This window comes from Asterias amurensis, chromosome 2 (genome assembly GCF_032118995.1).
Source record: "Asterias amurensis chromosome 2, ASM3211899v1".
In the NCBI taxonomy this organism is placed as follows: Eukaryota; Metazoa; Echinodermata; class Asteroidea; order Forcipulatida; family Asteriidae; genus Asterias; species Asterias amurensis.
Genome location: NC_092649.1, coordinates 4,797,919 through 4,819,669, shown reverse-complemented (window position 1 = coordinate 4,819,669; position 21,751 = coordinate 4,797,919). Strand labels below are relative to the sequence as shown.

The 21,751-nt window shown below is 38.4% G+C and overlaps 2 protein-coding genes across 4 annotated transcripts; both read right to left on the bottom strand.

The window, feature by feature from the left end:
- Positions 1 to 3,271: 3,271 nt before the first annotated feature.
- LOC139949463 (NLR family CARD domain-containing protein 4-like) lies at positions 3,272 to 13,336 on the bottom strand. 3 transcript variants are annotated; one of them, XM_071947830.1, is made up of 5 exons: positions 12,530 to 13,336; positions 8,399 to 8,587; positions 7,540 to 7,620; positions 6,945 to 7,031; positions 3,272 to 6,633 (listed from the first exon to the last, which is right to left on the bottom strand). In XM_071947830.1, exons 1-5 carry the CDS (start codon positions 13,068 to 13,070, stop codon positions 4,157 to 4,159), a joined length of 3,375 nt encoding a protein of 1,124 aa, XP_071803931.1. In that variant the 5' UTR covers positions 13,071 to 13,336; the 3' UTR covers positions 3,272 to 4,156. The 3 variants fall into 3 exon arrangements, with proteins under 3 accessions (XP_071803931.1, XP_071803915.1, XP_071803922.1); XM_071947814.1 differs by having other exon boundaries at positions 8,399 to 8,581; positions 12,530 to 13,204; XM_071947821.1 differs by lacking the exon at positions 6,945 to 7,031 and having other exon boundaries at positions 12,530 to 13,204.
- Positions 13,156 to 20,223, bottom strand: LOC139934136 (uncharacterized). The gene is made up of 6 exons (XM_071928431.1): positions 20,179 to 20,223; positions 18,527 to 18,747; positions 14,860 to 15,037; positions 14,052 to 14,163; positions 13,304 to 13,696; positions 13,156 to 13,169 (listed from the first exon to the last, which is right to left on the bottom strand). The coding sequence occupies exons 1-6, from the start codon at positions 20,179 to 20,181 to the stop codon at positions 13,156 to 13,158; spliced, it is 921 nt and encodes a 306-aa protein (XP_071784532.1). The 5' UTR covers positions 20,182 to 20,223.
- Positions 20,224 to 21,751: the final 1,528 nt, after the last annotated feature.

Below are 21,751 nucleotides of genomic sequence, written 5' to 3'. Positions count from 1 at the left end.
AAAGGTACAACGTTTATTTGCCCAGCCCTGACTGATTTTGTTGATTGTTTTTTGTTTATAATATTTGCAAAGTTTACTTCATGTATCAGGGGCTTTAATTAAGATATAATTATCACAGCCATTTAACAAAAAAAAAATTATTACTGAAGGTACAAGCATTGCAACTTTTGGTTGAAAAGTCGCAAGTTCAGAAGTTCAACGACCTGTAACTTACAAACCACAAGGCCAAGAATGCTTAATTTAGAGTTTCCTAATATTTAATAAGATCAAAACTAATCAGCAAATGGAAGAAAATCCATTAGATGGACCCACCATGGCGATGATTTGACTTGGATTGACCCTTGCTCATACCTGTGCTATAATTCAACTTCAAAAACATGATAATTACAATGAAAATTCACGACAAACGATCAGATTTTCAAACTTACTTTTCTTTATTTACAGACGCTCACATTCACTGCTTAATTAATTACAACCTTCTGCAGTGAACGCTTTAGGCACATCAACAAAACTACATCTTTCAGAAAAAAAAACAATATTAGGTGAGGTATTTAGTACTAAAAAAAGAAGATTATATCGTACATTAACCAACATTTGAGCGAGGAATGCTCTTGCATTATGTTGGTCAATGTAGTAGGCTGGTATAGAGGAAGTATTGAGGAAGAATTGTATGTTCGATGATACAAACTTTAAAAATGGCTGCACTTGTTTGTTATTCTACGTATGTTTTGCTTTCAAGGGCAACTGTAATGTTCCTGTAACCAAATAACTTTCATGACATAATCTTGACTGTTTCCCAAACTTAATGTTTGTATCATCGAAGGTACAATGTCATCTTTTCTTCTGCCGTGAATACAAATTCAGTATGAATTTTAAATTAAGATTTTAGTAAGTTGTTATCTATATAATTATGGTGCAAAAAAAACATAACTCTGCAGGCATCAAAAAAGGTTTCCAAAATTCATAAGTAATGTAACTGCTCAATCCCAAATGAATGCCTATCAAATTAATCAAAACAATTTAATAACTTTCTTGTTGACTGATACTCAAAGCTCTTTGCTGGGAGGTGACTTGTGGTAATTTTACAGATTTTAGTTATTTCGAAATCCTTTACAACATTTACAGAAATGTAATTCTTCGTTTTGAAGAAAACTGGTTTTGTTGTGTTTTGACTAACAATTGTAAACTGAAAACGATATCCTGAAATATGTAGAAGACAGTTGGTAGAAGACACAACACAACAACTATTATCTTCAATCCTCTATTATGATTGGTCAATCCATAGCAACAGTAGCGTGACATACTGCACCCTTCGTATTTTGAAGCAGGGAGTGAAGTTTGCTTTGATTATAGTTGGTTCTAAAAATAATGTTTGTGTGAAGACAGTTGGTATTAGAAAAGTTTTTTTTTGTGTGAAAAACTGTAAATTATAGCGCAATAGTTACCACTTCTGTGATAACTAACCATTAAGAGGAACCTTAATGTCAAATTGAGTTTTGTGATCCACATATTTTTATCTTCCCAAAAGATGGTCCTCATGGAAATGGAAAATGTCTCTAACCTCAAGTTAAAATGGTGTAGAATGCCACTGTGTCTGATACTATTTACCAGCAAGTTTGTTTCTAAATCCAAAAATGTTTGATGTCGCATTTCAATATTGTCTGTACTTGTTTCCTTTGACAAAGCTTTTGATGATTTTCCATCGAAACAGTTTTGGGTTTGAATTCTTTTACAGATGCGAAAAATCCTCTTTGAAATGAATGCGGATCCGTTCATTTCTGAAATCCGATTACGTCATATTTCAAATGAGTATCAAATGAAATTTATGGGATGTGATTAAATTGGTTCAAAAGTATATCTCAAATATACAACAAAATATCAACACATAAATTCATGGTACATGTAGATTAACAATTGCAAGGTTGTTTCTTTATAATGAAACATGATACATGCCAAATTACAATATACAATTGGAAATTTCAGTTGGATACAAGAACCATTTTAATTAAAATGTAAAGCAAAGGACAACAATAAAGAGCATCAGTCACAAACAATATACAATACGGTATTTAGATATACAAAACCCTATTCATATTTTAAGCAAGTTTTATGTTCTTAGCCAATTTATAAGCTGAGATGAATGAACTTCGCCAAACTCTTTCTCTCAACCAAACAACTAAAAATCTACCCAGAAAAGTCATTCAAGGTTAACTCTTTATGATGAAACATACAAATTTCATACAAAATATAATATACAAAACAAATTTCAGTTGAAGGCGAAACAGCCATTTATATTAAAAAGTAGAGCAATGTACAAAAGAGGAATCTGTGATAGTTCTAAAAATACTCAAAATTGAAACTCCATTTTATGAGTTACAAAAGATAAAATACACCAGTGTGCCCAATCTCAATTCACCATGTAGGCTTAGGAGAAGAATTACTTGTTTTCTAAGTATACTTGGCAAACAACCAGTGGTACAAAAGCAAAACCAATTACAACGAACGGGTCTTAAAGTGGCTGCTTTTATCAGTGTATACTACAGAGGAGTTGATAACCAAAGAGTCTTAAAGTGGCTGGTTTTATCAGTATTACCAGACTACAAAGGAGTCGATAACCAATGAGTCTTAAAGTGGCTGCTTTTATCAGTGTATACTAAAGAGGAGTTGATAACCAAAGAGTCTTAGAGTGGCTGCTTTTATCAGTATATACTACAGAGGAGTTGACAACCAAAGAGTCTTAAAGTGGCTGCTTTTATTAGTGTATACTACAGAGGAGTTGATAAGCAAAGAGTCTTAAAGTGGCTGCTTTTATCAGTGTATACTAAAGAGGAGTTGATAACCAAAGAGTCTGAAAGTGGCTGCTTTTATCAGTGTATACTACAGAGGAGTTGATTACCAAAGAGTCTTAAAGTGGCTGGTTTTATCAGTATTACCAGACTACAAAGGAGTCGATAACCAATGAGTCTTGAAGTAGCTGCTTTTATCAGTGTATACTAAAGAGGAGTTGATTACCAAAGAGTCTAAAAGTGGCTGCTTTTATCAGTATTACCAGACTACAAAGGAGTTGATAACCAATGAGTCTCAAAGTGGCTGCTTTTATGTGTATACTAAAGAGGAGTTGATAACCAAAGAGTCTAAAAGTGGCTGCTTTTATCAGTGTATACTACAGAGGAGTTGATTACCAAAGAGTCTTAAAGTGGCTGGTTTTATCAGTATTACCAGACTACAAAGGAGTCGATAACCAATGAGTCTTAAAGTGGCTGCTTTTATGTGTAATCTAAAGAGGAGTTGACGACCGAAGAGTCTTAAAGTGGCTGCTTTTATCAGTATTACCAGACTACAAAGGAGTTGATAACCAATGAGTCTTAAAGTGGCTGCTTTTATGTGTATACTAAAGAGGAGTTGACGACCGAAGAGTCTTAAAGTGGATGCTTTTATCAGTGTATACCACAGAGGAGTTGATAACCAAAGAGTCTTAAAGTGGCTGCTTTTATCAGTGTATACTAAAGAGGAGTTGATAACCAAAGAGTCTAAAAGTGGCTGCTTTTATCAGTGTATACTACAGAGGAGTTGATAACCAAAGAGTCTTAATGTGGCTGCTTTTATCAGTGTATACTAAAGAGGAGTTGATAACCAAAGAGTCTTAAAGTGGCTGCTTTTATCAGTGTATACTACAGAGGAGTTGATTACCAAAGAGTTATAAAGTGGCTGGTTTTATCAGTATTACCAGACTACAAAGGAGTCGATAACCAATGAGTCTTAAAGTGGCTGCTTTTATCAGTGTATACTAAAGAGGAGTTGATAACCAAAGAGTCTTAAAGTGGCTGCTTTTATCAGTGTATACTACAGAGGAGTTGATAACCAAAAAGTCTTAATAAAGTGGCTGCTTTTATCAGTGTATACTATGGAGGAGTTAATAACCAAAAGAGTGATTGCTTTTAACAGTGTATACTACAGGGATGAAAACAAAAGACTAGTGACTATGACAGAGGAAATGCTTTACAAGGCTGTACACAACAGTCAACTTGGATGTTAGATGTGAACTCTTAATCTCTCCTTCACCAAACAATGAAAATACTCCACCTTTGGATCTCTTCTTATATTTTGATTGTCAAACAATTCAATCTCTGGGTTTGAATCAATACCATGAGGTCTTTTAATTCATCTCTACATCTAGAGTGGTAATATCCTTCAACGCATCATTGATGAGTCTCCTACTTTCCTTTGTCAGTGTGCCCGATCTCAATCTCAGCTTCGTGAGGTGTTTCATTCTCTTCAAATGAGTAACCCACAATGATGCACAATCACCCAAGCCATAATTCCAAGACAGATCCAGATAATTTAGAGTTGGCATGTCACTCACTGACTCAGCAATTGGGGTCATGTGTTTCCCTTTTAGATGGCAGTTGCTCAGTCTCAGATTTTTGAGGTGCTTCATTCCCTTCAAATGAGTAGCCCACGATGAAGCACAACCACCCAAGGTTTCATTCTCAGACAGATCCAGTTCAGTCAGAGTTGGCATGTCACTCACTGACTCGGCAATTGGGGCCATGTCTTTTCCTATCAGTTTGCAGCCACATAAGCTCAGATTATTGAGGTGTTTCATTCTCTTCAAATGAGTAGCCCACGATGATGCACAACCGCCCAAGTCATAATTCCAAGACAGATCCAGATCATTTAGAGTTGGCATGTCACTCACTGACTCGGCAATTGGGGTCATGTGTTTCCCTTTTAGTTGGCAGTTGCTCAGTCTTAGATTTTTGAGGTGCTTCATTCTCTTCAAATCAGTAGCCCACGATATTGCCAAATCCCGATCACCCAAGAACCAATTCATAGACAGATCCAGCTCAACTAGAGTTGGCATGTTACTCACTGACTCAGCAATAGGGGCCACGTCTTCCCCTATCAGTTTGCAGTTGTGCAATATCAGATTATTGAGGAGTTTCATTCTCTTCAAATGACTAGCCCACAATGATGCAGAACTACACAAGTTGGAATCAGTCAGTTCAAGATATGAAATATTAGTCATATTAGTAAAACAATTTGCTAACCCATTACCTAACCACCGTAGGTCATAGCCTGTAATCAAAAGCCTATTTACACTGGAAAGGTAGGCACTACCTTGGATATTTTTCTGATTACCAATCTGCTTCACGAAGTGAAAGAAGGAGTTCAAACAATCACTATTCCACTTATTTATACTAATTTCAGCCATAACAACTGCATTGATGAAATCCTCTGATGGTAAATTCTTGGACTGACTCTCAAAGTAACAAATAAAACCCAACTTTAGGTCTTCATTCTTCTGCAGTTTTTGTAAGACTTTGTTTGTACATTCCTCATTGTCACCACAACAAAACCTTAACAGATACTCATATGGAGAAGGATATCCACTTGAGGCATTGCAAACCTGGACAAGGATGTCTTCAAATTCCTCTGTGTGGATTAAACTTTGCCAATACATTGCAGCACAGAATTCCAAGAAAGTTTTGTGTATAAAATACACATTGTTATGAACGTCTAGCCTCTTCAAGACCCTTTCGCTAGTGAGAACACCTGCACGTATTGCTGCATCGAATGCAATCTTGTCAAAATCTTTTTCTCTAAAGGAAAGAAACTGATTTGTAGAAATTAACCCATGTAGAGCAACCTTTCCAATTGAAATCAATATTTGTGATACTTCATCTTGTGACAAGTCTTTTGCTTTTCTCCTGAATATGTATTCCAATGCTTCAGTGTAAAGCCGAGTCATTGTTTCTGGGAGTTTTCCCGACTCTCTCCAGAGCAAGCACATCAAAAGCAGCAACATTGGACTCTTTGCCAAATCAGACAAAACTTCAGAAGATCGTATCTTCTCTATCAGCTTCCTTACATTTTCAAGGTCATCAGGGAAGAATTTAGTCACATATTTCTCAATATCCGTTTCTGAAAACCCCTCAACTTCCACATGAGTGAAAGGCTTTTCAACCAATGATGAGCTGACTAGTTGGTCAAGGGGAGGACGAGATGTGATAAATACCCAGCATTCTTTGTACTGCGTTCGATTAAGAGCCTCGAGAACTGAACCAAATGGGGACTTGTCCGTCTGAGTGGTTTGAAATTCGTCAAACCCATCCAAGAGGATCAATACTTTGTCTTGGTTCTTGTCAATAAACCCTTTTAATTCAGACCTTAATACAGCCTCTTTGTCCAAAAGCTGCTCAAAGACAGCATCAATAAGGTCTGAATTTGTTTTCAGTTCACGCATTTTCAAAACAAAAACAAGTTCAAACCTTTTGAGTATCTCACTCTTACCAACTGCCCAATCATAAGCGATTTTGTCACAAAGAGTCGTCTTTCCAAGACCTGCTGATCCACTAAAAACAACACGTTTGATGGGATTGCCCTCCCGTGTTTTGACATGGAAAATGTCTTCATATGATTCCATTTGTTTTGGCACTTTCTCAATCTTCCCTTTCTTATCAACAAGTTCAACTAAAACAAGCTTAGTGTAGATGTCCATTATGTGCATCTTATCATCATCAACCCATGGGATCATCTGTATAAAGCTACCTGTATTCATGTAAACTTGCTTCAATGCCTCTGGAAGTTCATCTGAAATAGCTTGAGCTTGAGGATCGGGGTTTGGGGCTCCTGTTGAGAGGTAATAAACACATATAGGTTATTAAATTCTGACACATACTTTATCCTTGTGACTCCAAACTTGGACTTGCTCGGACTCGACGCTAAGTACTCAAATTCAAAGATATATAACAAATATAGGTTTTCCAACAAGAGCTCTCTACTGACCTACTGATAACAGTACGATTGAACTAAAAAGTCTTCATATGATACCAATCTAGTGTCAATTTCATTAATATTTTCACTACCTTTTCAACATACTCATCTCATACAATGTTTATCATAGATGTTTATTTTGTGTATCGAGAGTATCTATTAGCTACCTGTAGTCATGTCCTCTAGCTTCAATACCTCTCCAGTCACATCTGCAACAGCTTGGGCTTGAGCGTGAGGATTAGGGTTTTGGGCTCCTGTTGAGAGGTAATTTAAAAACAAATGGGTAAATAAATTCAAACTTGGACTTGGAGCCGGACTCGACTCTTAGTACCCGGATTCAAAGATTGAAAACTTATACTTTTTACCAACTAGGGCTCTCTATTGACCTGGGCCCAATATCATGGCTCTGCTAACCGTAAGCACAGAATCGGCGCTTACGGAAGCAGGAAATTCTGTGCTTACGGCAAGCGTATTTAGCAGCGAATTTTGAATTCTGCATGTGCGTACTCAACGTTGGCATTCTACGCTTACAAGGCTAGCGCAGAAATTTGGCGCTTGCACGTAAGCGGGGAATTGTGATCGTAAAAGCAGAATTCTGCTAAGCATTTGATTGCAACACCCGCTCTCGTTTTCAAGTTAATACGTCGTCAAAGTATGATTTCAATTAAGTGTCATTTTCATTATACACTACTTTTCAACATACTCAACTCATGTTTATCATAGATGTTTCTTTTGTGAATCTTGGGAGTAATTATTAGCTACCTGTAGTCATGTCCACTTGCTTCAATGCCTCTCCAGTCACATCTGCAATAGCTTTGGCTTGAGAATTGGGGTGTGGCATTACTGTTGAGAGATAATAAACAGAAGATCGTGAAGCTGAAGAGTTTACATATTATTATATAATAATTCTTAAACTCAAAGTAGCTTTGCTACTCTGTAAAAAAGTTGTTTCTGTACATCAAAACGAGTTGCTTCAATTTTTCCATAGTTTTCAGTATAGTTGGGGTAACTTGAGCAGTGAGTACAAACTTGACTCATCTCTGTTTTCTAATCCGTATTGTTAGTATTATTGGTCCCTTTGTCTACTTTGCATACATACATGTACTGTTCTAGCGTTATACACCTTGTTTAACCACGGTTAAACCTTTGAATAGTTATCTACCGTAACTGTTATATTTATTTATTCTTCTATTTAGTGCTGTTTTCCTGTTTTGTTTTGTATTAACGGGCCCATCCACCACAAGCCTCGGCTTTTAAGATGATGCCCGGATGTGAATGTGGAAATGAATGTTATAATGATTGAGTATTGGGGCGCGCCGCTCCTGGTGAGCGGTAATAAACAAAGTTCAGCACAAAAAATGTTTCTACTAATTCTTGAACTGCATAAAGTATGATATTTTGTCAGCAGGAGATGCTTCCCTTTTTACCCTAAGTTTTTTAGTAAAATATGCTGGGATAATATAAATACACTAGAAATAATTTTATTGATTTTTTCTTTTCTTTTTTTCTTTTTCTTTCTGTGTTTGTTAAATTTTATGAGGTGGTTGGATTCATTATTGAAATTTAAATATGTATATATATTTTGTTTACTTTAGACATAAAAAGTAAAGTTGTATAATACCTGTTACAGATACATGTTGTATGACCTTTTTCTTGAGGGTTATTCCAGAAGCATCGGCCATAAAGACGTTACTACCCTCTCCGATTGACATGTTGTTCACCATTGCCTGTGGTTGGTGATGAACTAAGGTAAGCGCATCAGATGATTGTGATCTCGTTGCTAGGTCTTGGTGAACTGCAGGAACTATATCTTGATAAAGGAGAGATGGAAGAATATTAATTTTGGTTTTGATGAAAGAAGAAACAACGTTTGACCATTTAAATACATGATTCAAAATAGATGAATACAACAAAGAGATTGCAGTGTAATTGTTGTAGTAAATTGTGACAAAGTGAATGAATTATGTAGAGACTGTATAAAAAAAAGTAGTTTTGTTGGTTTTGGTTATCTTCGGATGTTTTTATAATGTTAAGCCCTGCTATTTGGTTTTAATTGTAAATAATAATAGTCAGATGCTATAAGGATCTTGGCCAAGGATGAATCGTGCTGGTAACCTCTCCCATCTTGTATTTTTAGATCGTCTCTTTTTTAGTTCCTATTTGTTATTAGTAAGTATTTTGCTTATCTGCTTATTGTAAGTTTTTTTCTTACCGTGTGTTTTATTGTCCGAGTGTTTTCTCTTTGTATTTTAATATGTAGCTGATTTTTATATTTGCGTACAGCGCTTTGAGGCATTTCATAGGGCGCTTAATAAATGTTCTTTTATTGTGCTTGTGCCTGTGCTTGTGCCTGTGCCTGTGCCTGTGCCAGTGCCTGTGCCTGTGCCAGTGCCAGTGCCAGTGCCAGTGCCAGTGCCAGTGCCAGTGCCAGTGCCAGTGCCAGTGCCAGTGCCAGTGCCAGTGCCAGTGCCAGTGCCAGTGCCAGTGCCAGTGCCAGTGCCAGTGCCAGTGCCAGTGCCAGTGCCAGTGCCAGTGCCAGTGCCAGTGCCAGTGCCAGTGCCAGTGCCAGTGCCAGTGCCAGTGCCAGTGCCAGTGCCAGTGCCAGTGCCAGTGCCAGTGCCAGTGCCAGTGCCAGTGCCAGTGCCAGTGCCAGTGCCAGTGCCAGTGCCAGTGCCAGTGCCAGTGCCAGTGCCAGTGCCAGTGCCAGTGCCAGTGCCAGTGCCAGTGCCAGTGCCAGTGCCAGTGCCAGTGCCAGTGCCAGTGCCAGTGCCAGTGCCAGTGCCAGTGCCAGTGCCAGTGCCAGTGCCAGTGCCAGTGCCAGTGCCAGTGCCAGTGCCAGTGCCAGTGCCAGTGCCAGTGCCAGTGCCAGTGCCAGTGCCAGTGCCAGTGCCAGTGCCAGTGCCAGTGCCAGTGCCAGTGCCAGTGCCAGTGCCAGTGCCAGTGCCAGTGCCAGTGCCAGTGCCAGTGCCAGTGCCAGTGCCAGTGCCAGTGCCAGTGCCAGTGCCAGTGCCAGTGCCAGTGCCAGTGCCAGTGCCAGTGCCAGTGCCAGTGCCAGTGCCAGTGCCAGTGCCAGTGCCAGTGCCAGTGCCAGTGCCAGTGCCAGTGCCAGTGCCAGTGCCAGTGCCAGTGCCAGTGCCAGTGCCAGTGCCAGTGCCAGTGCCAGTGCCAGTGCCAGTGCCAGTGCCAGTGCCAGTGCCAGTGCCAGTGCCAGTGCCAGTGCCAGTGCCAGTGCCAGTGCCAGTGCCAGTGCCAGTGCCAGTGCCAGTGCCAGTGCCAGTGCCAGTGCCAGTGCCAGTGCCAGTGCCAGTGCCAGTGCCAGTGCCAGTGCCAGTGCCAGTGCCAGTGCCAGTGCCAGTGCCAGTGCCAGTGCCAGTGCCAGTGCCAGTGCCAGTGCCAGTGCCAGTGCCAGTGCCAGTGCCAGTGCCAGTGCCAGTGCCAGTGCCAGTGCCAGTGCCAGTGCCAGTGCCAGTGCCAGTGCCAGTGCCAGTGCCAGTGCCAGTGCCAGTGCCAGTGCCAGTGCCAGTGCCAGTGCCAGTGCCAGTGCCAGTGCCAGTGCCAGTGCCAGTGCCAGTGCCAGTGCCAGTGCCAGTGCCAGTGCCAGTGCCAGTGCCAGTGCCAGTGCCAGTGCCAGTGCCAGTGCCAGTGCCAGTGCCAGTGCCAGTGCCAGTGCCAGTGCCAGTGCCAGTGCCAGTGCCAGTGCCAGTGCCAGTGCCAGTGCCAGTGCCAGTGCCAGTGCCAGTGCCAGTGCCAGTGCCAGTGCCAGTGCCAGTGCCAGTGCCAGTGCCAGTGCCAGTGCCTGTGCCTGTGCCTGTGCCTGTGCCTGTGCCTGTGCCTGTGCCTGTGCCTGTGCCTGTGCCTGTTCTTGTTCTTGTGCTTGTTCTTGTTCTTGTTCTTGTTCTTGTTAGCTGTTTCGTAGCGAAGCGCAGCGAAACAGCTCTTGTTTTTGTTAAAGTTTTTTTTATTATTTTTTTTTTATTTGTCTGTTTCAGTACACACATTTTTTTGCATAGTTCCCAAAGAGCAATTGCAATGAAACTATCAGGGATCGAAGGTTATGGTGCGATGATGATCCTAAAGCATTGATGTCATGATGACGTCATCAGCGGTCACGTGACATCATCTTAAAGGTGTTTTATGTTAAATGTTTGAAAATCTATACCAAATCAGCCAAAAGAGACCGTAGGTTTCTGTTTGCGGGATTGGGCAGGGATAAATTAGGTCTTCATTTTATTTTGTATGCGTGACCTCACATGACCTCTACCTCCGGTCGTAACGGGCCAAAAACGGAAGTGCCCTGTAACTCAAAAGTGGTAAAAGTTATGAAGTTGCTTTACAAGGCAGAGGTGTCTAGCAAGGGTGGGCAGTTCAAAAAAAATATTGATGACGTCACAAATTGCAACAGCGCCCTCTAGCGGCAGGTTGAAAACTCTTCAAAATGGACTTTTTGAAGATGTCTGTGGTGAAGTTTTTTGTAATCACTTTAAATTTTACACACACGCTAACGGTCAGGCAGGCATCATCATCATGTGTGTGAAGTTTCAGATCAATGACGTCATCGGGAGTCACGTGACGCGGCCTTAAAGGTGCACTTTTTGAACTAATATAACTCCCAAAGTAATTATGCGATCATGTTGAAACTTGATAGGTTGTTGGATATTGACAAGTTCTTATGAAATGTGAAATGACGTCATGATGACTTTATCACATGATTTTTTATGATTTTTTCAATTTTTACACCTTTAACACATAAATTTCTATCTGAACATGGAGTATAATACAAATTATTTTTTTATTTATGCCACATTGGGCTAAATTGCTTTGAATACCCAACAAATTTAAAACTCAGTTGAGAAATTTGAAATTTTTGTTGACGAAACAGCTCTGCATTTGTGCACAAATGCAATTTAGCTCTAGTTCTTGTTCTTGTTCTTGTTCTTGTTCTTGTTCTTGTTCTTGTTCTTGTTATTGTTATTGTTATTGTTATTGTTATTGTTATTGTTATCAGTATTATTATTATTATTATTATTATTATTATTATTATTATTATTATTATTATTATTATTATTATTATTATTATTATTATTATTATTATTATTATTATTGTTGTTGTTGTTGTTATTGTTATTGTTATTGTTATTGTTATTGTTATTGTTATTGTTATTGTTATTGTTATTGTTATTGTTATTGTTATTGTTATTGTTATTGTTATTGTTATTGTTATTGTTATTGTTATTGTTATTGTTATTGTTATTGTTATTGTTATTGTTATTGTTATTGTTATTGTTATTGTTATTGTTATTGTTATTGTTATTGTTATTGTTATTGTTATTGTTATTGTTATTGTTATTGTTATTGTTATTGTTATTGTTATTGTTATTGTTATTGTTATTGTTATTGTTATTGTTATTGTTATTGTTATTGTTATTGTTATTGTTATTGTTATTGTTATTGTTATTGTTATTGTTATTGTTATTGTTATTGTTATTGTTATTGTTATTGTTATTGTTATTGTTATTGTTATTGTTATTGTTATTGTTATTGTTATTGTTATTGTTATTGTTATTATTATTATCAGTATTATTATCAGTATTATTATCAGTATTATTATTATCAGTATTACATATCAAACTTGAGGAACTGGGAATTGTTGTAGTAAAATGTGACAAAGTATATAAACTACATGTATTAGTTTTCATGTTACTTCAGTAAGTTTTCAATGATAAAATAGTATAAAGGTTCTTGTTGATCTGACCTTTACTGCCACGGTTTGAAGCTATCTCATCGATGATTCCTGCTGCAGACGACACACTCTGATGCGGTAGGGGTTCCTCCGGCAAATGGAACAAGGCACTCTGATGAGTTTTAGGTTCCTCCGGCAAATGGACCGAGGCACTCTGATGAGGTTTAGAGTCCTCTGACAAATGGACCAATGCACTCTGATGAGGTTTAGGTTCCTCAGGTAACTCGACCGAGGCACTCTGATGCAGTTTTGCTTTTGTTTGAGATTGATGCTTCATTTGTTCCTTCCTTCCTCTTGTGTTCTTAGGAATGGCCTCTGTTCTAGCAGAAGTTTTCTGGGTCTGGACTAAGCAATCTTGTTTCTCAGTAGAGGCACTCTGCGGAATTTCAAGTCCTTCTTGAGATTGATGCTTCATTTGTTCTTTCCTTCCTCCTGTGTTCTTAGGAATGGCCCCTGTTCTAGGAGAAGTTCTCTGGGACTGGACTAAGCAATCTTGTTTCTCAGTAGAGGCACTCTGCGGAATTTCAAGTCCTTCTTGAGATTGATGCTTCATTTGTTCTTTCCTTCCTCCTGTGTGCTTAGGAATGGCCCCCGTTCTAGGAGAAGTTCTCTGAGACTGGACTAAGCAATCTTGTTTCTCAGTAGAGGCACTCTGTTGAATTGCAAGTCCTTGAGTTTGAAGTTTCAATTGATCATTCCTTCTTCTTGTGTTCTTAGGAATGGCCCCTGTTCTAGGAGAAGTTCTCTGGGACTGGACTAAGCAATCTTGTTTCTCAGTAGAGGCACTCTGCGGAGTTTCAACTCCTCGAGATTGACGCTTTATTTGATCATTCCTTCCTCTTGTGTTCTTAGGAATGGCCCCTGTTCTAGGAGAAGTTCTCTGGGACTGGACTAAGCAGTCTTGTTCTTCAGTAGAGGCATTCAACTGTTGAGTCAAGGGTTTTTCTTGATCTTGATGCTTCATTTGTTTATTCATTCCTCTTGGATTAGGAATGAACTTTGTTCTAGGAGAAGTTCTCTTTGCCTGGACTGCACTAGTAGATGTACCAGGGATGCCAGCAATAGTACAAGAATTTTCCATAGACTCAGTGACATCTTCTTGTTTTGACTCGGAGCTAGTCTTTGTTTCCTGCTCATCTTGAAGTTTTATCTTGGCTATTTTAACATTTTTTCCTTGCCCTGTAAACCAAAAAAAGAATATTGTCTTCTGTGTTTGTATTGATAGTAGGAGTATGTAAGAGGAAAGTTTTATTATTACTAGTTTGTCTTGATCAAAACAAACTACTTTTAAAATACTAACGCTTTAAATTTTTCTTTTTTTAAAAGCAGTAGATTAAACTTTGACGAATTCTGCTTCCTTGTACCACACATCCACATCCTAAAGCTTTCTGTCTCTTTTATATTTCAGTAACCTTCATTAGCAATCCGATTTACCCTAGTTTTGGTTTAATGAACCACCTATCAGCCGAACTGAATGACTTTTAATAATCAGAAATGCTGAATGCTAAGAAACCAATTAGGGGCTCACACTTACCACTTCCCGATTTTCGCTTTCTTGTACCGCCCATCAACCCAGCAACTTGACGTAACTCTAGGTTGGTATCTTGCTGAATGCCAAGCACCATCAGAGATTGTGTGTCACATAGCTGCGTGTTCAACAAAAGTGTTACTAATAAATCACACAAAAAAACTTCATTAAGGACAGTCAAACTCCTTTCTAATTGTTTGGAAGTTTAAAAAAGCACCTATAAAGGTGCACACAAAAAGATCTTGGGAAAAAGCAAAAGATACATATAATTTCAATAATTTGTTGAGGGCAGGTTTACTTTCTGTGGTATCTCACATTTCAAGGATGCATAGACCCCTATTGTGATGATTGTCATTTGTTAAAAACTGCTACAGAAGTTCTTGCTTGTATTGATTGTATCTCAACATTAATACGAGTAAAAGTGATCTAAGGTTTGGAAATTGCAAGAAAGAATTTCAACAAGATTTAAAAATACAAAAAGCGGCCACACATCTTATAAACTTTTTTTCAGATGTCAACGTTTTATGTCTTTATTGCATATGTGCTGACAAGTGACATCACAACAATACAAAAAGTAAATTGTCATATTCAACACGTCAAGATGACAATGTACTTTTTGATACCAGTGAAGTCTTGCCTGCCAGTAAATGCCAAAGAATGCATACCTAGGGTCACACTTTTAGATGGACAAGGTTTTCTAAAAGACTAAAACTCTCTGATTTAACCTCTGGAAAAGACTTCTCAACAATAAATTCCATTAAATTCACGAAGCAAAACTTTTAGATTGTCAGCACCAAATGATACAAGGTCATACCTCAATGCCCCTCTTAGTGACAAGATGCTGATTCTTTGCTTGGATGTTTAGTCTTTCCTGGATTATTTCTTTCAAGTCAGAGATGATGGTGGATGGATGAAGTTGCAGACAGAGACTCTCCTTTACTGGATTAGAAACAAATATCTGGATATGACGTTCTTCACTCTCTCTGACATGTCTGAAACCAAAAGAAAAAAAACAAACACATTTGTTTCAATAGAACATTCCCTCATTAAAGGCACTGGACACCTTTGGTAATTTTCAAAGACCAGTCTTCTCACTTGTGAAAATTTGATCAAAAAATGGTCGTCGAAGTTGCGAGAGAATAATCTAAGAAAAAACAACATTGTCGCACAAGTTGTGTGCTTTCAGATGCCTGAATTTGAGACCTCAGCTGAGGTCTCAAATTCAATTCAAATATTTTAGTGAGAAATTACTTCTCTCTCAAAAACTACGTTACTTTAGAGGGAGCCGTTTCTCACATTGTTTTTTACTATCAACAGCTCTCCATTGCTCATTATCAAGTAGGTTGTAACACTAACAATTATTTTGAGTATTTACCAATATTGTCCTCTGCCTGTAAGTCACGCCTATCAAAGCCTGGCAATACATGATTCACATGCTCAACTCAAAACAGGACCATGCATGCTTTTGGGGTCCGTTTGGCTTTATTAGAATATAGACCCATTACACACTCTCAAAAAGCACCATCCCTATGAGGCCAAAAGGAGGCAGATTATTCCAAGATAGTTGTTTTTTGGGCGTTTCCATGAATCTAGGGTACCTGTAGCATTTTGCGTGATACAAGGGGATATATTGAATTCTGAATCCCCCTTGCACATTAACGTGGAACGCACTTCCGAAAAATGCACGTCCACCATTTCCATCATTTAAGAAGTAAAATCATTCGAGCATGTTTGTGCACAATTTTGACTCTCAAAATGATGGACAGGATCTGGGTGTGTGATCGTACTGCATATTGTGCAAGGAATCTGTAGGGAAAACTAAGTACTGGTCATGGTTACAACAAGGCCCTGCATGTGACATCACTGATCACCACATTAAAAGTAGTGCAAAACAAACAAAACTAGAGATAGTGATTGTTAACAATCACAAAGCTGTTCCGGAATGTTTTGTTAATACAAGTTTTCTATGCTACAATAAAACATACGCATTATGACTTTATAACGTGTGATTACCTGGTCTTGTATGTGATACTGAATCGAAAGGAGTTTTAAAACCAGAAATAAAGGTCAACATGGCGTAATGGTCATTATTTTGATGAAATTTAACCCAAGTTCAAAAATCGGTTGTGTAGTTCTTGAGATATGGTCCCGCTTTCGGTTGACCCGGAAGAAAAAACAAAACACATTTTGTTTCAATACTGCCCCCCGCTTATACATTAAGTCTCACCATACCATTAAATAAAAACCCAAACTAAATTCGAGGTGAAAGCAAGAGCACTATGGTAATAACATCCACACCTTGTTATAAACTATCATTCGAGCATACTGCTCGATGTGCATTTTTGTGACTATTCATTTTGATGTTTATAATATCCTGTCTTGAAGATTGTCCAATATCCCTTAATCCACTAGACGTTACATGTTTTATCTTACCAGACTCTCTATAATTATATCACAAAGAAATGTATAAGGCTATATATATTTTAGCCTACATGTCTTTCTTACATAAAGAGAGCCTCCGCTTTGTTCGCTACTTAATTATTATGACACCTTTTTTTGGAAAAACCTTAAGGCAAAGGAACACCAATAAAAAAAAAACTTGTACAAACCGTGAACTCTATAGGTTCACAACAATTCCATCATTCCAAATCATGTGGAAGTCTGTACCAGAGAGATCTATCATTTATGGTTCCACAAAGTATTAGCAAAGTGAGCGCATTATAAGTGGTCTTTCTTTTCAATTGTCTAACTGGGAAACAATTTTCTTTTTTTTCCCTTTAGATTTGCCCCCAAAACACAACAAAAAGACTTTTACCGATCATGTTGATTTGGTATGACATGAGATGACACTGCCTGCTTACCTTTGGACACCTCTTTACAGGGTGCAATGGCGTTCTGTTTAAACGCTTGTTTATTAGAAAATATCACCAAGTTCTATGGCAATCCGCATTAGACCCCACCACAAACATACACAACACATAGGAGTAGCTATCAAGCTGCGGTTAATGTAAACAAGCCAAGGTTATCTTTTGTCAAAAGGTGTAAGCATTGAAAAGGATATTCGCCCGCCTTTGGACTTCGAATCTAGTATACAAATATTGAGTGGCCCAGAGTGGAACGGGAGGAATATTATCACAAGGTAAAATTTGGACTGTTCCATCTCACGAGGCGAAACCGAGTGAATTTGAACAGTCCAAATTTTACCGAGCGATATTCCTTCCATTTCACGAATTAAAGCCACTCAATATTTGTTTTATATAACTGACATAATCCTTGTCATTTGATGTTTTTTAAAAGTATAACATTTTGTTTGACAACCAACAATCATATAGCGACGCGTAGCGCCAACAATGCACAAATTGAATAGCATTCGGATCACAACCTTTTGCACAGGTTCTCCTTTTGTTTTTTTAGCGGCGCAGCGGCGCTGTACTTCTCAAAAACATTGGGAACAAGGAAGATCCTAACTGTTGAATAGGAAATGCTATTCCCCGTGGGCGATAGGTCTTTTTGATCGCCGGTGCGGATGGGAGTAATAGTGAATGTCACGTGAAGTAAGTTCCACCAATCAAGCAAGGATCTGTATGTCAGTTATATTATACAAATATTGACTGCTTCAAGTGCAATGGTTAAAAATGATAGTCCAGGAGCCAAACCCCAACATTTAGGTAAAGCGTGACATTGAGTATAACTATGATTTTTTGGAAGAAATATGTTCTTTAAGGTGTCTAGTATGCAATTCCAATGCATGCCCAGCTGGTAGGGTTGAGCATTTTTTGTTATTGCAAAAAAATCACCTTTCCCATATGTTTGTGTACAAACGCTCATCAATGTGTTTTATATCATAACGACAAAACTCTTTACATGTTTTCTCGACAAGGAATACTTTTAGGTGTGTACTAACCAGATATTACACAAGAAGCATTCGTCCCATATTTGCGTGTGGAGGTTAGGTCGAGAAAACGACCTCTCCTTTATCGTGTTTTTTTCCCCTCTTGGTGGTCCTCAGTGTGACTCCATTAGCTTAAATATAAAAAGTCATCCGGCCACCAAAACCTGTCAAGCCTAAAATGTTGTATTGAATACATGCACCAATTCAAAAATAGCTTTTTGCATCAATTCAAAAGTAGCTTTAATAAAAAAGAAAACAGTAAGATGAGTACTATCTCATTTCCTTAAAATAGAAATATAAATAAACAGACCCCTAAACTTCACATGCCCTTGTTTATTTTTTTGCAGTTTGCAAGAGAATAGCACTTGAGAACCGTTTTCCATTTTAATGAAAATATCCTTTTCATTTTGAGCTGAATTAATTTTGTTTAAACCAACTATATGTAGGTTAGGGTTTCTGGTTATAAAATGGAAGATGGTAGCTTCGAATAACTTGTATTTCTGATGATCTTAAACGGGCATAAACCCTACAAATTGGACCTTCAAATGTTTAAACCCCGGTCCCATTATTGCAATTTACTGCTCTTTACCTGTCATTAGATGCTGTGACAGCTTGGTCAATTTCCTCTGGTTCAGATCTTTCTGCATGATTTGACTTTGCTACAAATGACGACTTGAACGCCATTTTCTTTGAATTTCTGATGTGTTTCTTATTGGTCACCACCTTGGCTGATGAGTGGTTGTAGTCTGTTCTTGCTGCACTCAATGCATCCTGCAAGTCAGCCAGGGTTTGCAAAGGCCTCAGAGATTCCTAATCATGGGGGGAAAGTCAAATAAAAATGCCAATGCATAGATACTTGTTTAAACAGTTACTTTTGAAGTACTATTTTTCTGGGGAAGTTCTCATTAAGTCATGTGAGTCTGCAAAGCGAACTGGACGTGGAATGTGATTGTCACAACCCTCCTTTCGCAGCGATATTCGCACGTGAGTTGGGCGGAGGTTCAACTGCTGCGAATTTTTCGTTGCGAATTTGTGACGTCAACATTCGTATCGCATTCGCATTCGCGAATGAACCGGGCTTTACTGTAAAAAAAAAAAGTAACGGGGCAAAATATGTGGAGACAGTCTACCTGTTTTTTGTTTTTTGGTTTGATTTATTTTTCTACTTTGGCTCTGACAAATTTTAGCCGAATAGGTGTAATCATGTTTGCTAGTTACATCCAAACGTGTCCAACAAACCATATTCTAATTCTAATCCAATATGACTTTTGCCGTAAACGGGTGAAGCACTTCAGTGCAGTGATCTTCCTCATTTTAAAGGAAGTCCAATGCTGAGTGAGCCAAAGTGGACTGTAACTGAAATGGGGTTAACACAATCAGCCATTTTTAGACATCGTGGACACTTTAAGTAGAGCACTATTACTAAATTTTGGTTTGGCAAATGTGTCTGTTTATGCAACAACACCAAACAGTACACTTTTGTGTCCACCATATCTCAAAAGGTTAAGTGTACATGTACCTTCCTTTCAAAACGACTGTGTTTTGGTATAGTTTTGTTTGGGGGTTTTGAAGCTGGGTGTGTGTTCAAGTCCATTTTAAAGTTAATTACCACCAAACAAGGGGAAAACTTTCCATATCATGCCACCACTTGTTCACTTATTTTGTTTTACAAATAGGAAAATCTCAATTGAGTAAACTTATGCCTACTGTTCAAGTCCATTTTAAAGTTGATATCACCCAACAAGGAAAACATCCATGTCCTGCCACCATTTATTTTTACTAATTTTTACAATTATTTTATACTAATTTTAGTAATATTGATACTTCTTGTTTAACGAATGAAAAAGTGGTGGCAGGATACGAAAAATTTTCTGAGAAAAGTTACCGAGTAGAGGCCAAGCAACTCCTGAGTAACTTTCTTGGTCCAAGCAATCACCTCTAACATTCTGGGATCATCTTTTATTAAAATAGCATGTTATAACATAGTCAGCTTTCTTCCATTATAGTCAGACCATGGTAACATTCACTGTATATCCGTGCCAAACCCAGTAACTGATGGAGTGCAAGACCGAAACTTTCAAAACCGGAGTACAGCGCCCTATAGTTACTGTGGGTCTATCTCGTCTCCAAATAATCACATGAATACAGGTTGATATGGTTAGTTTTTTTGTTTTACAACACACTTAATTTTGCTCCAAAAACACGTGATGTGGATTGGCACCATATTGGGGGATAACTTACCATGTCCAAGTTGTTGTTACTTTTTGTGATGGCCACTTCTTTAGAAGGATATATTAGTCAGGCAGCTTATGACCATATTTGAGATGGATGTGGACGTTCCGGACAAAAGCACCAAATTTTGTCCACGTGTTCCTTAATACCTAAGCTTTGCATTTATGATAGGAACCACCTCACCAAGATGTATTATGGCGGCCATCTTGGAAATCCAAGATGGCCGCCATTTAAAAACCTGTTTTTGCGAGTATCTCACCTCCTGAGTCACCTAGGATCACAATTATGGTGTCTAGATATACATTTCCATGGTCAAGGAATACATCTTCACCACTTAGAAAAGCAACAGTGCTTTTTTTTCTTTGTATGGCGGCCATCTTGGATTTTTAAGATGGTAACCATATGAAAAACCCATATTTGCCGGTATCTCGCCTCCAAATTTACATAGAATCAAATAGTGTGTCCAAATATATATTTCCATGGTCAATGGATCCAACTGTACCACTTAGAAGAGCAGCAGTGTCTTCTTTCTTTTATATAGGGCCATATTGGGTTTTCAAGATGGCCGCCATATGAAGAAAACACACATTTTATCAATATCTCATGTTCTAAATCACTTTTAATCACAATTATGGTGACCAAATATACATTTTCATGGTCAATGAATCTAACTGTACCACTCAGAAGAGCAGCAGTGCCTTCTTTGTTTTGGATGGCGGCCATCTTGGGTTTTTTATGTAGTGGTCATCTTGGGTTTTCAAGATGGCTGTCATAAGAAGACAAAAACGTATTTGCCAATATCTCACATTTAAGTCACTTAGAGTAACAATAATGGCTTCTTAATATATATTGTTATGGTCAAGGAGTGCAACTGTACTACTTGGAAAAGCAGGCCATCGATCACCTTCAATATGGCTGCTAAGTATAAACCCATTCAATATCTCACCTCCTTCGTTCAGTGATCTGGATCACAAATTTGCTACTTGACAACTTGGGTCATACCCCACCTAGTACAACTGCAAAAGGTTAAATTTCATAGCACACTGGAATCTGCACGTTTGAAATTACTTGAGAGAACAGCAAAATGAAATGAAACTGGCTGTGTCTTAAACGAAAAATCACCAGTTGTCAGACAACTCTACCCTTGTGCCAGCTGGGGGCTGTTAAGACACTGGACACCATTGGTAATTGTCAAAGACCAGTATTCTCTCTTCCCAGCAACCATGTATGTAGGCCCCTTCCATTCTGACTTTTAAAACGATCAGTTCATTGGCAAGTGACGGTAACCCTTCTTTATGCTTTGCGAGCAAAATGTGGATACATGAAAATGTGTGATACTCGTACTGTGGGACTGTGTGAAAATGAAAGAAAAAATGCACTATTCTCTATATAATTCTCTAAACCATTTTTGGGAGGTAGATGGAACAGGAAGAAAATGTGTGATGTCTCAAATTTATTATTATGAGAAAACTGGCAGTTCTGTGTGACATTCTTTCCAATATGAATAATCCAACTATCGAGGAAAACGCTAACTAACAACATAGACTAGAGTACTTCTACTTGCTAACAATAACATGGAAAT

What these genes read in the sequence shown, in the direction of transcription:
- LOC139934136 (XM_071928431.1), bottom strand. An exon ending in TCACTAAGAGGGGCATTGAG is followed by an intron (nt 14,164 to 14,859) that starts GTATGACCTTGT and finishes TTGAACACGCAG; the next exon opens with CTATGTGACACACAATCTCT. An exon ending in AAAGCGAAAATCGGGAAGTG is followed by an intron (nt 13,697 to 14,051) that starts GTAAGTGTGAGC and finishes TTTGGTTTACAG; the next exon opens with GGCAAGGAAAAAATGTTAAA.
- LOC139949463 (XM_071947830.1), bottom strand. Translation starts at nt 13,070, where the DNA reads ATGAAGCATCAATCTCAAGAAGGACTTGAAATTCCGCAGAGTGCCTCT. An exon ending in GCAAGTGGACATGACTACAG is followed by an intron (nt 7,032 to 7,539) that starts GTAGCTAATAAT and finishes ACCTCTCAACAG; the next exon opens with GAGCCCAAAACCCTAATCCT. An exon ending in GCTAGAGGACATGACTACAG is followed by an intron (nt 6,634 to 6,944) that starts GTAGCTAATAGA and finishes ACCTCTCAACAG; the next exon opens with GAGCCCCAAACCCCGATCCT.